The sequence below is a fragment of the Gorilla gorilla genome, chromosome X (assembly GCF_029281585.2).
Source record: "Gorilla gorilla gorilla isolate KB3781 chromosome X, NHGRI_mGorGor1-v2.1_pri, whole genome shotgun sequence".
Lineage (NCBI taxonomy): Eukaryota > Metazoa > Chordata > Mammalia > Primates > Hominidae > Gorilla > Gorilla gorilla.
In genome coordinates, this window is record NC_073247.2 from 20,527,448 (window position 1) to 20,539,892 (window position 12,445).

Below are 12,445 nucleotides of genomic sequence, written 5' to 3' on the forward strand. Positions count from 1 at the left end.
GCCACCACACCCAGCTAATTTTTGTGTATTTTTAGTAGAGACTGGGTTTTGCCATGTTGGCCAGGCTGGTCTTCAACTCCTGACCTCAGGTGATCTGCCCGCCTTGGCCTCCCGAAGTGCTGGGTTTACAGGTGTGAGCCACCACGCCCAGCTCAATGCTGTGCATTTCTGCATGGAGAGCCACTGTGCTTGGGGAAGAGTCTTTGGACATCAGTGTCTCCCTCCAAGTGGGAGGATGATCATTGGCAGGATGAGGGATCATGGGATTGTCCAGGATGAAGCCGACCACCTCGCTGAGGGTGCTGATTGTCCCCAGATGAGGCTGAGATCGCTCCTGAGTGGCCTCGGCCTCATCCTGACATGCAGGAACCATGCTTTTTAGCCAGCAAGAGCCAGAAAACACTCCTTGCTGAAAAGTTACCACCAAAAAACGCCAGTTTTCCACACCTCCAGATACTTCCCCTCTGACGATGAAAGAGGAGCCAAGATTTATTCGGCTCTCCTTTTGCTGATCTAAGTGCAGTGGTGTTTACAACTAATTGATCACAACCAATTACAGATTTCTTTGTTTCTTCTCCTCTCCCACTGCTTCACTTGACCAGCCTTTTTAAAAAAAGATGTGATCAAATAGATTCTGGAACTGAATAACTCCTCTGAAGTGATTTATTTATGACTGAAGTAATGTTACTCACCAACAACTTTCTTGGGAGAAAAGCATCATTTGATATTGGTAAAGTTTAGAGTATTCATGATAGATAGGATATGCTATACAAGAGAAAACTATGAAATCCCTGGCCCATAAATATTTTGGAATGATAATTAGGAAAATACATCTAGACATTCTCAATGCTGTTATTGAAAATCGTGCCAGAATTTGGCTCTGCAGTGCTATAAGGATGGGTTTCTCAACTATATTTGTTTACTTTGTCTATTTTTGGAAATAGGATCTTGTCTTGTCACCTAGGCTAGAGTGCAAGTGGTGCAGTCATGGCTCACTGCAGCCTCGAACTTCTGGGCTCAAGCAATCCTCCCACCTCAGCCTCCCGAGTATCTGGGACTAAGGCATGGGCCTAGCTAATTTTTTTTTATTTTTGGTAGAGATGGAGTCTCACTGTGTTACTCAGGCTGGTCTTGAACTCCTGGGCTCAAGCAGTCCTCCCACCTTGGCCTCCCAAGTGCTGGGATTACAGGTGTGAGCCACTGCACCTGGCCAGTATTTGTTGATTAAATGAGATCGTGTATGTAAATGTGCTTAGAATGTACCTGTGCATGGGCATTTTTCTCTAGAGGCTTATTTGTGAATATCATTACGTTAGACTAGCAGCAATTTGCTCAGAACTCAGTTTGTGTTAAAGTAGGATTTTTTTTTTGCTGTGGTTGGGTCCCATTCAGTATGCAAATCATGCACAACAGTCTGCTGTTACCTGCTTGACTGGGACCCTCGATACGGCATTACGTTCCTGACTGGTAAAGGCATTGTGCTGCAGACATCAGTTCCAGGATGGGACAAACTACATACAGTAGGCTCATCTTGTGATGTGATTTTTTGAGTGAGTCGTGTTTGGGAGGATATATATGGCATATTTCACCTTCTGTATATTTCTGTTTTTATATTGTTTCTAACTTCTTAAAACCATGTGTTTAAAATGAAGATTAAAACTAGTGTTGTTCTGATGGTGTTTATCAATTTCTGAATGCCCCTGGGGAGAGACAACCTTGTTGTCAAACCAGTTTGGGGAAATCACGTGTTCAGAATTCATACTGGTCTCATGGGGCTTGGCTGTGGTTGTGTCACTTTCTCAGGTCTAGGGACAGAAGAAGTGGGAGGATTGACTTGGTGAAATGTAGGTGATCGGATTCCCATGCATAGCAGTCAGTGTGCATTTATAGAGACAGCCCAAGAGATAGCTGCCCAGACTCAGACAATTATAGGTGTGTCTCGTTTTATATGACAGCTGCAGTCCTAACACTGTCTTGTCAATCAATGTGATCATGGGGGATCGGGGAGGGGGGAGGTCTACTTTTAAAAATCCATCTGAAAACTCTTTACTTTATCTCTCTTGTCAAGCCCAAATTTCCTCAATCAGATTTTCTTCAGGGAGAGATGCCTGTAGACAAAGTGCTTTTGTTGTTTTTCTCCAGAAAAATAAAAAAGGACTCTGAAATTTCTGATTCCTACTGTATAAGAAATACAGGAAGTATTTAGTGGGGGGGAGGGGGTGGGTATCATTGTATTGTTACCTTGCTTGGCTCTTTGCATTCGGCCAATGGTTGATGTTTATTAAACTCATGACCAGTGGTAGATGAAAATATTGCAAATGCATTTTATATAGATTTAAGCCAATGTTCATGTGTAATGTATGGAAACTGAAAGTTGTGGGGGGAACATTTCTCAGGGAATGAGAACAGAGCATAGGTGCTCTCTGATTTTTCTGGAAGAGCTACATTCCATTGTCGTCACCTCATTAAACATACTGCTTGGAAGAAGATGCTTGCTTTACCTGTTTTGTTAGTAACCGAGTATCTCTTTTTGCTCATATTTAAAGTTGCACTTTGAGATAGTAATGCTTCTGATTGCGAGTGTACTAATACAGTTATTTAGGCAAAGCTGGTGAATTAATTTTCCAACCAAATATTTGGAGCAAAAGCAGTCAATTAGATAAGATAAAGCAAACTTATACAAAACTGACCTGACTTTCAAATTTGTTTTCATAATTTTATTTTGCAGGATAACAAAGCCATTGACCTTTGCCGATTGTGTTGGGGACGAACTTCCTTTAGGATGGGAAACCGTATATGATAAACAAATTGGAGTTTATTACATGGACCACATAAATAGTAAGTAGTGTGCAAAATCTGTGACATTATATCAAAGATGCCAAAAACTTTTTGTAGAGTGTAACAATCATTACCTTCCAATGCAGCATTAAATTGGGTTTTATAAATGTAATCCGAAGTTTCCATTAGCTCAGTTCTTCACAAAGTGAAGCAGTTCTGTAGCTGTACCTTGCTTGTGTCCTGCTAGGGACTGCATATAATATGTTTAATGGAGGGTTTTAATAACTTATTACAAGGAATAAATTTCCCAGGCAGTCTGGAAATAGAAATACCTCTCATAATGAAAAAATTATTTGTTGCAGAGTGGAACTGACAAGTTATTGGAATAAGTGCCCAAGTGATTATGTTCACTTCATTTCGTCTTATACATTTAACTTTAGCTTTCATACACCAAACCTTTTTGATCTCTGTGTGTGTGTGTGTGTGTGTGTGTGGAGGGAGGAAATGGTATAGAGACCATAGCAAAAACAATGGGTCTTTGACCATGCCAGCCTCCTTTGTAGAACTGTCTAGAGCAGTGGTTCTCATCCTGGGTGATTTTATTCCTCAGGGACACTTGGCATTGTCTGGAAGCATCTTCAGTGGCTGTGCCTGGGAGAGGTGCTGCTGGCATTCAGTGGGTGTAGACCAGGGATGCTGCTAAACACCCTACAATGCACAGGACAGCCCCCCCCACCAGATAATGAGGCGACCCCAAATGTCAATGGTGCCAGGATATAGGAACCCTGTTCTAGATCTGTTCTTTGCCTCTTAATCTTGGCTGTCTCTTCGTCAGCTTTCTTCGATGCGGTCCCAGCTGGGAATCCATTTTTCACTCTCTCTCATTTTCATTCTGGCTTCCCTCAGTGGTTCTGTCATTGTCATTTTACTACCAGGATATGAAGCATGGCTTCCCCTTGGCTTACTTTCTGTTCTTTGGTTGGTGAAGTGCGGGGCGGCTGCAGGGTCTGAAGGTGCATGGTGCCCCCCACCTGAGTGATTTTGAGGCACTTTTCTAGTCCAGTCCCATGACTCCTCATGTCCCCACTGTGCAGTCAACCCAGATTGGTGTCTTCAGGGCTGATTCCTACATTGTCAGTTGCTGGCACCCAAGATCTGAGTCCCCCATCTCAGATCTCGGGGCAGTGGGGTTTTTGGTGCCTGGCACTCGTCCTTGGGCATGATTGCAGCTCTTATCCAGAGATTGAGCAGTGGTGATTGGAGACAGGGGACACCTACCGTTATGGCCCTGCTGCCCTCCCAGGCAGGTCCGGGTGGCAGGAGGACTTCTAGGTGGACCCACTGCTTTTTGGACAGGGCAAGTACCTGGCAGAAGAGAAGCTGAGAGGCCCCAGTGGCTCTCTGCCAGCCTGGCACTTCACGGCTGTGTGTGTTTGGGTAAATGTGGCCTTTTGAGCTAGGCTTCCCAGCTGATAGTCTAAGCGGCAGCTGGTAACACGTAAGAGCTGCTCACTTCAGAGGGCCACCATGCTGTGGACCTGGGCAGATGCCTGTGGCTTTGTTAACACGCTTCGTCCTTCCCAGGGCTTGGTGGTACGGATGCCCCACGCCCACTGAATCTCATCTCTGAGACAAGAGCAGGACTCTGATTTTGCATTTGTTTTGGTTTGTAAATCTCCTCCTGTGAGCTTTTATGGCTTGGAGAGGCTTTCTAGGAGGGGCTTTCTAGGATGGTGTGAAAAGGGGTGAGCAAAGGATATTGACAGGAGAGCAGACAGGGAGGGCATTTCCAAGGAGAACTTATCTGGAAACATTCTAGCAAGCACACCTTTGTGTGTGTGTGTGTGTGTGTGTGTGTGTGTGTGTGTGTGTGTGTGTGTGTGTGGCAAAACAGACATAATGTAAAATTTACCATTTTAACCATTTTGAGGTGTACTTCACAGAACATAAAACAAACCATTTTTAAAGTGAATAGTTTGGTAGCATTTGGTGCATTTGCAGTCTTGCGCAGCCATCACCTCTATCTTGTTCCAGAACATTTTCCTCACCCCAAAGGGAAATCTCATCTCCATTAAGCAGTCATTCCCCATTCCCCTTCCCCTATGCCCTGGTGACCCCTAGTCTGCTTTCGGTCTCTGTGGAGTCTCCTGTTCTGGGTATTTCATAGACATGGAATCAGATGCTATGTGGCCTTTTGTGCCCGGCATCTTTCACTTAGCTGTTTTTTGAGTTTCTTCCATGTCATAGCGAGCATCAGAACTTTATTCCTTTTTATGGAATTTTATTCCTTTGTATATGGTTTATACAAACCACTCTGTTGTAAGCACTAAGTGAAAGGTCCCGAGAGTATAAAGGTGACTGAGGCTGTGCCCCTGCCATCTAGAGGCCATAGTTTAGATGGGAAACAGAAAAGATATAAAAACACTCATGTGCTCAGTGTTAAGGGGGAAGAAGGGCAGCCCGCGTAAGCAGGGGAGAGACACATGTGCCTAGAGGATCAGAGAAGGCTTCAGAAAAAAAGGTGCCTTTGCAGCGTGCCTGGGAAGACGGCAGGCCTTCCTGTGACAGAAGAGGTCTGAGTCAGCATGGCAAAGGCACCAGGGGGCCAGCCAAACATATTTGGGGACTTCGCAGAAGTTCAGTCTGTGTAGAGAATGTTTTTGGGGAAAAGGACGGAAAATAGAGATGAAGCTGAAAAGTGAGTTTTGGGACTCCTGTATCAGGCTAAGGAGATTGGACTTTGTGCTTTCAAAGAGGTTTCTGTGTGAAAGCATTGCATCCCAGTTAGGAAGGTCACTTTGGAGAGTACCCTGAGGATGGGTTTTGGTGGGATGAGACCAGAAGGCCCAGAGAGTCTGACTGAAGTAAGGAGAGACAGAGACAAGGGCGTGTCGCCAGTGATGATCATATCCAGGGGAAGGAACCTCCAGTTCTTCATAACCCACCGAATGTTTCAGGAGGAAGAGGAGTGGGATTCTTTGAGGATGAGTCCCAGGTTGCACTCCCAGGCTGGCTCTGCAGTTAGATCCAGATGACGCGGCTCCCCATAAGGGGAAGACAGGAGATTGCGGAAGACAGGAGAAGCAGGCGTGTGCTGTGTGATGTTTCGTTTGGTTTTGCTCTTGGTGGTGAAAGGTGGTGTGGAGAATGAGGGCTGCTTTGGATGAATGGCTGGGAATGACTTTGGGTCCATCCATGTGGAGGTGCATCCAGGAGGCAGGGGGGAATGAAAGTTTGGAGCCAGGGAGAGAGGCTGGAGCTGGAGTTAGGCACAGGCCCTTGGAGAGCTGGACAGGGAGGAAGCAGGAGTGCACATGAGGGAAGCTATGGTGGGAGGAGACAAGGAAGTCGGCGAGGAATGGGAAAAGACTACACGGCCTGGTCTGGAAAATGAAAGGAGAAGGGGGCTAGCCAGGCCAGGGGCACAGAAGAGTTTCCATCATCTCACACAGAAGGAGTCAATGAGGAGAAGGTCATAAATAGCAATTAGTGTCACAGTTCTGAGCTCATGTGGGTTCATCTCCTCCCATGCTTATTTAAAGTATGATCTTTGTTGGTAAAAACATTGTCTTGTATTGTCTGTCTTCCCTCCTCCAATGGACTGTTTCATATCTGTAGAGTTTCCTTCTCATCTGCACTGTGGATATAAAAATGGAAACTGTTCCACATTTTGGAAAGGTTCGTGATATAAAATCTTCCATAATATGCATCCTGGTAACTAATTAATTTTCACATTGATGAGTGACATCACTGCATGACTGTTGGTCAACCTAAGGATTTTACTTTTAAGTCACTTATGTTTTTACCTTTTTAAATTTCAGAACTTACCCAGATTGAGGATCCAAGAGAGCAGTGGAGGCGAGAGCAAGAGCGCATGTTGAAGGAATATTTAATTGTCGCTCAGGAGGCTCTCAATGCCAAGAAAGAAATCTACCAGATTAAGCAGCAGCGGTTCGAGCTGGCCCAGGAGGAATACCAGCAGCTGCACAAAATGTGTGAGGATGACAGCCGCTCGTACGCCAGCTGTGAGTTGACTTATCTCCTGTTAAAAGCCATTGTGACTTTAAAAGCCATCACTCTGCTAGGTTACCTGCAAACACTGAACCTTCCCTGGGCAAGATAGCTTCATAAAGGTTCTAATCGCATACTGTTAGGTCATCAGTATTTGGCACTGAAATCAGGTGGGCACCTGGCAGCCACTCCTGTAGCAAGGATTTATCAAATGCTTACTTTGTGCCCAGACACTGGGTTATGGTTGGTGGTGACTAAGAAAGGAAAAGTCTCTGCCCTTGAGCTCACATTCAGGTGGGGAAGGTAAAAAATAAACAAGAAAACAAAATTTCAGGTAGGGATGTGTACCAGCTGCCTGTCTCATGCATGTCAGTTTTGAAGAGGGCTTCCCTCAGAAATCTCTGCAGTTAACACTGCTTGTCTGGGATGATCTCTTGGGAAATCCATACAGTGGCTTCATTCATTCTGAGTGGGAAGACTCAGGAGACCTCAGCCATGTCAAGCCCCCTGTCTCTTTGTAGAGTTCTCCTCTTGGGCTGTAGGCTTTAGTAGGCAGTACAGGGAAGGAGGAGGAACACCATAGAACCCAGAGAATCGGAGGACTCTCCTTCTGCCCCTCAGGTGAGATGACCATGTACAGCTTGCTGTTCTCTAAAGGGACCTCTCTCTAGTTTTGGAGGCTGCCAGAGTGGGGGGCTTCATTTCATTAGTACTCAGCAAGTGCTTGGTGTTGAAGAAACCAGGTCCACTCTCAGAACCCAAAGCATTTTGCTGTGGACACGGTCAGTCACCACATGAGCCAGTTCCTTCCCAGCAGACTGTCACCCTCAACAGACCCCAACAGATGTGCATGACTGTGACTGGCCTGGGCACTCGTGAGCTTGGAAAGAATGGATGAAAGTTGGTACCACTGGGTTGAATTTTATAAAAACCTGTCTGTTTGAGACTTGGGGCCTTTCCTGTGATATTAATGCCATATTGTCATGGCAGATATTAGATACACAGCCATAGCTTTATTCTGTGTTGCAAGTCAGAATGGAGGTAAGGCTAAGGGGCCACACGTTTTGTGCTCTGTTTTATTGCAGCAACTGTTGACGGGGCAGAAGCCTTAGAAGCTATGGCCAGGAGTGGGGTATTCCCTCTGCAATAGGAATTGAAGATATTTCTATTATCGTGTGTCTTGAGGGAAACAGGGAACTCAGTTTTACTGATGTGTTGCTTCCAAGCCATCTTATCTCCATCTCTGCAGATAGTGGCACATACCTGGTTGGTTTTTTTGAGGGCTTTGTTTTGTTTTTAACTTTCCATCAGAATGTGATAGGTCAGCTATGTGTGGAGTTTTAGAGGCTGGTTTCTTATCTTCACAGTTATCTTTTCTTGGAATGTCTTTCTCTGATTTTGGTATGAGGGTAATACACTGGCCTCATAGAATGAATTGGGAAATGTTCCTTCCTCTTCTGTTTTCTCAAAGAGTTTGTGTAGGATTGGTATTAGTGCTTTCTTAACTATTTCATAGAATTCACCAAAAGAGCCACCTGGACCTGGAGTTCTTTGTGGAATGTTTTTAACTACAAATCCAATACTTTTAATAGAGAGGTATCCAGATTTTTTGTTTCTTCTTGAATCAGTTTTGGCATTTGTGTGTTTCAGAGAATTGTCTTATTTCATCTAATCTAAAAGTCAGCAAACTTTTCTTTGAAGAGTTAGATAGTAAACATTTTAAACTTTGTGGACCATATGATCTCAGTGGCAACGATTCTACCCTGTGGTTATATTGCAAAAGCATTCAGAAACAACATGTAGACAGATGTGCCTGGCTATGTTCCAATAGAAGTATCAAAACAGGTAGCAACCTAGATTTGGCCCACAGGGAGTTTGCTGCCCAGTGATCTAAGCTGTCAAGTCTATGAAGTTGTTTGTAGAATTCCCTTATTAGCCTTTTAATGTCTGTAGGCTTTGAAGTGATGTCCTCTCTTTAATTGCTGATATTAATAATTTGTGTCTTCTTAATCAGTATAGCTAAACTTTTATTGATTTTTATCTATCTTTACAATACACTGGCTTTTGCCCTGTTCTCCCATTTCTTGTCTATCTTACTGGTTTTTCTTCTTTATTATTTCTTTCCTTCTACTTAGTTTGGCTTTAATTTGTTCTTCCTTTTCTAGCTTCCTAAAGTGGAAATTTAGATCACTGGTTTTAGATCTTTCTTACTTCCTCATATAGCCATTAAAGGTAAGGATTCTCCTCTAAGTACTACTTTAACTGCATCTCATAAATTTTGATATGCTGTATTTTCTTTCAGTTCAAAATAATTTCTCCTTTTTTTTTTTGGTGGTTTTTGACCCATGGGTTGTTTAGAAGTAAGTCAGCAGGACTTTTTAAAGATGTCATGTTGTTGTTGATTTCTAACTTAGTTCCATTGTGGTCAGAGACTATGTAACATTTCAGTCTTTTGAAATCTATTGAGATTACTTTTATGGCCTAGAATACTGGTTTTTTTTTTTTTTTTTGAGATGGAGTCTTGCTCTGTCGCCCAGGCTGGAGTGCAGTGGCACGATCTTGGCTCACTGGCTCACTGCAACCTCCACCTCCCGGGTTCAAGCGATTCTTCTGCCTAAGCCTCCTGAGGAGTTGGGACTACAGGTGTCTGCCACCATGCCCAGATAATTTTTGTATTTTTAGTAGACATGGGATTTTGCCATGTTGGCCAGGCTGGTGTGGAACTCCTGACCTCAGGTGATCCACCTGCCTCGGCCTCCCAAAGTGCTGGGATTATAGGTGTGAGCCACTGTGCCTGGCCAGTCTTTTTGATGACCAGAAGCCCATGGGCTTGGTGCCTTGATGTCTCCCTAGCTGAAGCATTGGCCTATAACCTGTTCTGAGATTATATAGTTAGCAATTCTAAACATTTCAGAAAGCTGCTTGGTAGAAGTTGGGTTGAATGGTATAAAATTGCCGTTTTTGTATCTAGAAAAGGGCTGAATATTGGCTATTCTTATAATCCAACCTAATAGTGTGTTTCTTTCCAGCAGTCTTTGGGTACCTTATCTTTTACATAATTGCGTTTGGTTAGGTCTCCAAAGAGGCTCTCAAATCAGTCTTTCAAAGAATGAAATGGAAGAAATACATATCAGAAAAACTTGGCAGGATGTTTCTTGCCAGTGATTGAAAAGAAAAATTGAGACCAGGTACAGTGGCTTACGCCTGTAATTCCAACACTTTGGGAGGCCGAGGCAGGAGGATCACTTGAGACCGGGAATTCAAAACCAGCCTGGGCAACCTAGCAGGACCCTGTCTCTATTAAAAAAGAAAGAAAGAAAAACTGAGTCTAGAGAAAGTGTGTGTTATGTACTGGCTACTACCAGTGCAGCCAGGATGTCAGCTGCAGTGACTGTGGGGACCCTGGACTGAATGCCCTCAATGATGCAGACATTAGAATGTCCTGTCTGATTCCACACCCTCTCTGAGGGGCAGTGAACGGGGAATCCCAATGCAGTGCCAAGCTGTAGGTTAAGAGTATTCAGTACTTCAGCATCCTGAGTTGCTGAGGATCCTGCAGGATCAGGTTTTGTATTTCCATGGGCTTTTCGCTTCTTTGATGTTTGGGCAAATAGGGAATTCTACTCAATTACATTTCTTTTTGTGCCCTATGGGATTTTATTAATGCCCGTTTAAAAAGATACACTCAAGAGGCTCTTTTTGAAGTGTTATCTGTTCCTTCAGTAGAGGAAGCTGATGACTCTGTTGTTGACTTGAGGTTCTAAGGTGCTCACCAGATTCCATTTCCTGACCTGCTGGATGTCTCTGTGTGGATACGATCTCTTCCTCCACTTGTGTAGGTTGCCTTCGAGGCCAAAAGTGGGCCTGCCTGTTTTCGTGAAAGGGCTGGAGATGCCAGTGGGTCTTCCTGGGGCCTGTCAGCTCATCAGGGAAAAAGCCAACTCTGAATGGAATCTAGGAGTTGATCCAAGTGTTTTATCAACTTGCTGCTGTCCCTAGGGCTCCCACCAAGCTCTCTCAATCTGCCATTTAACCCGAACTACCAGGTACGACAAGGAAAACCCTGCTAGAATGGACTCAGATGAATTCTTTCTGGCCACAGGATAAAGTCCAATGCAGGGATTTTGTTGGCTTGACCATGATCTAACAGATGGCTTCTACAGCCATGCCAGAGGGCCTGGGCCCATGTTGGGAGCTGCTGGTGGCAGTTTCCATAGCACACATTGGCTGTGTAGCCACACGGGTCTCACTGCCCAGATTTCCCTCAGTGCCAGTCATCTAAAGCAGGAGGCGTCTCCTTTTTCTGATACTGTGAACAGAATAACATCTGGACTTAATTCCCACTTCTTTCTTCGTGGGTAATGACTTGAAGTGAAAGGAACCGATATCCAATGAGCTGGTGTTTTCTGTGCATTGTTATGATCACAGTGTTGTCAAGCACGTGCTGTTTTCTTTATTGTTCACATGAGAAACTGAATATCAGGGAGGCGAAATTATTTCTTCAGGATTACATACCCAGCAGATGGTAGAAGTTGGATTTAAGCCCAGATCTGTTTGTGTTGGTGGCCTTCAGTGCTCTGTACAGTTTCCTAGACATGGAAGAGGCCACTCAGAACAGCTGATGGTGTTTGTGGAACCCCTCCCTCATCCAACTTTCAGGTTATCTGAAAATAAAGACTAGTTATAAATTGATAAGTTGTCCGGAAATTTTGCAGCAATAAAGGGGGCAAGTGGAAGGCAGAGCACTTTCTAGATCTTGACTTTTCCATGGCCCATGTAAGATCACTAAACTGTTCATTTATTTTTCGACAGCTGTTAGCACCTGCTGTTGATATATACTAAATGGCGGGAACATGTTTTTTTTGTTGTTTGTTTGTTTTGTTTTGTTTTGTTTTTCGAGACGGAGTCTCGCTCTGTCCCCAAGCTGGAGTGCAGTGGCGCGATCTTGGCTCACTGCAGCCTCTGTGTCCCGGGTTAAAGCGATTCTCCTGCCTCAGCCTCCTGAGCAACTGGGACTACTGGCGCATGCCACCATGCCCAGCTAATTTTTGTATTTTTAGTAACAGGGTTTCACCGTGTTGGCCAGGATGGTCCCTATCTCTTGACCTCATGATCTGCCTGCCTCAGCCTCCCAAAGTGCTGGGATTACAGGCGTGAGCCACTGGGCCCAGCCGGGAACACGTTTTATTCCTAATGGTTGCTTGTTGGGAAAGATGAGGCAATAATGTGTGAACAGAGGAATTAACTGGAACAGCCATTTCTAATGTGGGAGCAGAAGGTAGGGAGGAGAAGTGCATCTCACCTATACCCCTCACACATTTCCCTCGAGCTATGGAAATCACCAGAAGAAAACTTCATGCATTGGAGAGGAAAGATTTTGTGTCAGTATTGGGCCATCTGGTATCTAAGAACATCCATGCCTTGACCTGAAAGCAAATTCAGATATTTGGCTGGATGTTTTGCACACTTGTCTGCATGAGAGTAGGAACCCAACCCTGCTTGATTTCAATGAGCTTCTGAGCTAGCTGCCTGGTGATGCCCAGGCCTCATTTATGCTTCATAGAACACTGGGGTGAAACTGCTCAACAATGGACTCATTCTCTCTGAGACACACCTGCTACTTTTTCTACAGCTCCATTTTGTAGAGTTTTCTTCT

At 44.4% G+C, this 12,445-nt stretch overlaps 1 protein-coding gene across 1 annotated transcript in view; it reads left to right on the top strand.

The window, feature by feature from the left end:
• WWC3 (WWC family member 3) overlaps window positions 1-12,445 on the top strand; it is a 129,690-nt gene that overhangs the window by 45,692 nt on the left and 71,553 nt on the right. The window contains exons 2-3 of the mRNA XM_004063770.5: window positions 2,729-2,838; window positions 6,600-6,803. Of these exons, the coding sequence (XP_004063818.3) occupies window positions 2,729-2,838; window positions 6,600-6,803 (314 nt within the window). The remainder of the gene's footprint in view (window positions 1-2,728; window positions 2,839-6,599; window positions 6,804-12,445) is intronic.